This window comes from Macrobrachium rosenbergii, chromosome 44 (assembly GCF_040412425.1).
Source record: "Macrobrachium rosenbergii isolate ZJJX-2024 chromosome 44, ASM4041242v1, whole genome shotgun sequence".
NCBI lineage: Eukaryota > Metazoa > Arthropoda > Malacostraca > Decapoda > Palaemonidae > Macrobrachium > Macrobrachium rosenbergii.
The window spans coordinates 18,074,363-18,076,143 of record NC_089784.1 but is presented as its reverse complement, the minus strand read 5'-3'; the positions used below and the strand labels follow the sequence as shown (position 1 = coordinate 18,076,143).

The window sequence follows — 1,781 nt, the reverse complement described above, 5'->3', positions numbered from 1 at the left end:
GAGAAAGATGATTTTTACGAAAACCTCCAGGAGGTTGTAGAACAAACACCAAAGCATGATGTAACAGTAGTATTGGGTGACTTTTTAATGCTAAGATTGGACATGAAGTAGATGTACTGAGTCCAGCAATTGGAAGACATAGTGCCCATGAGGTTAGCAGTGAGAATGGAATAAGGCTTACTTCATCTGCCAACTCCAATGGGATGGTTGTAGGTGGCACAATATTTCCCCATAAAGAAATTCAGAAGCACACTTGGAATTCACTTGATGGAATTACAAGAAATCAAATTGATCACATACTCATACAACACAAATTCAGAGATTCATTGATGGATGTACGTAGTTTCAAAGGAACTGATTGTGATTCAGACCATAACTTAGTGAAGGCTAGAGTCAACATCAAGTTGAATATGAAAAGGAACAGTAGGGATGAAAGGAGAGAAAAATTTGACACTGATAAGCTCAAAGATGAGACTTGTAGGATGGAATACCAAATAGAAATTAAAAACAGATTTGATGTTTTACAATTGCTAAATGAAGATGAAGAAATAGGACTCCAGGAAAAATGTAGAGACATAGAACCAATTGTTAAAGGAGCAGCTGAGGAAACCATCAGGTACATGGAGAGCAAATGTAACGAACATTGGTTTGATAATGACTGCAGAAGAATGGCAGATGAAAGGAAACAAACAAGATAGAATTCTTGCAGAACAGGAATAATCAGGCACTAGGAGAGAACTTCAGGGAGAAAAGAAGGGCAGCAACGAGAATAAACAGAAGAAAGAAGAGAGATGCATTAAATAAGGAACTGGAGGATATTGACAGAAACATGAGAAATAGTAGGATAAGGGAAAGCTATAGGGGTATCAGAAAAATAAAGAATGGATACCAAGCAAGAAGCAGAATAGTGAAAGATGCCGATGGAAGTATTACAGTACAGGAGGACAAAGTACTGTAGATATGGAAGAACTATTTCTGTGAGCTGTTAAATAGATATGACCCAGTATATCCTATTGAAGGAAGACATATGCAAGCACCAGACTTGAGAGTGGAGGAACCAACGCTGATAGATGTGGAGATTGCAATCAATAGCCTGAAGAATACTAAGGCACCTGGTCTAGATAACATGCCAGCAGAGCTCCTTAAGAATGGTGGCGAGATGTTACACTCAAAGATCTTTGAGCTTCTAATAATGATCTGGAGAACAGAAGACAAACCAACAACCTGGGAAACGGGCAACATTATCCCGGTACATGAAAGGGGAGGAAAGTCAGACTGCTAATTATAGAGGATTACACTTCTGCCAACCTGCTATAAGGTACTAGCCAAAATTATAAACGATAAATTAGAACCTTACATAGGGACAGCATCGGGCAAATATCAATACTCTCTCTCTTTCTCCAACTCTTCCTCACTCTTTCCCTCTTCTCCTCCCTAACACACCCTCTACTCTCTCTCTCTTACTTCGTCTCTCTCTCTCTCTCTCTCTCACTTTCTCCCTTTTCTGTTAAGACAGTTGCTTAAATTTCATTGCCCAGCATTTCTGACATTTTATATTTCATCTGTTCACACCTCCCATTCCTATCAGAGCTGAACCTGGACTTAAAGGGCATTGAGAGTGTCCCTATTCATCTCAACGACCTCAAAAACTATGGATTAGACACTAATATCTGTCATTTTTGAGATTTTATTTTCCACCACTAATCCCCCCCTCCTACCAGGGCTGAACTTGGACTTAAAGGGCGTTGGGAGTGTCACCATTCATCTCAGCGACCACGAAA

General features: G+C 39.7%; 1 protein-coding gene across 1 annotated transcript; it reads left to right on the top strand.

Moving 5' to 3' along the window:
• Positions 1–203: 203 nt before the first annotated feature.
• Positions 204–698, top strand: LOC136829230 (craniofacial development protein 2-like). Its single transcript, XM_067087530.1, has one exon. The coding sequence runs from the start codon at positions 204–206 to the stop codon at positions 696–698; it is 495 nt and encodes a 164-aa protein (XP_066943631.1).
• Positions 699–1,781: the final 1,083 nt, after the last annotated feature.

Coding starts and splice junctions, on each gene's coding strand:
- LOC136829230 (XM_067087530.1), top strand. CDS start 204: ATGGTTGTAGGTGGCACAATATTTCCCCATAAAGAAATTCAGAAGCAC.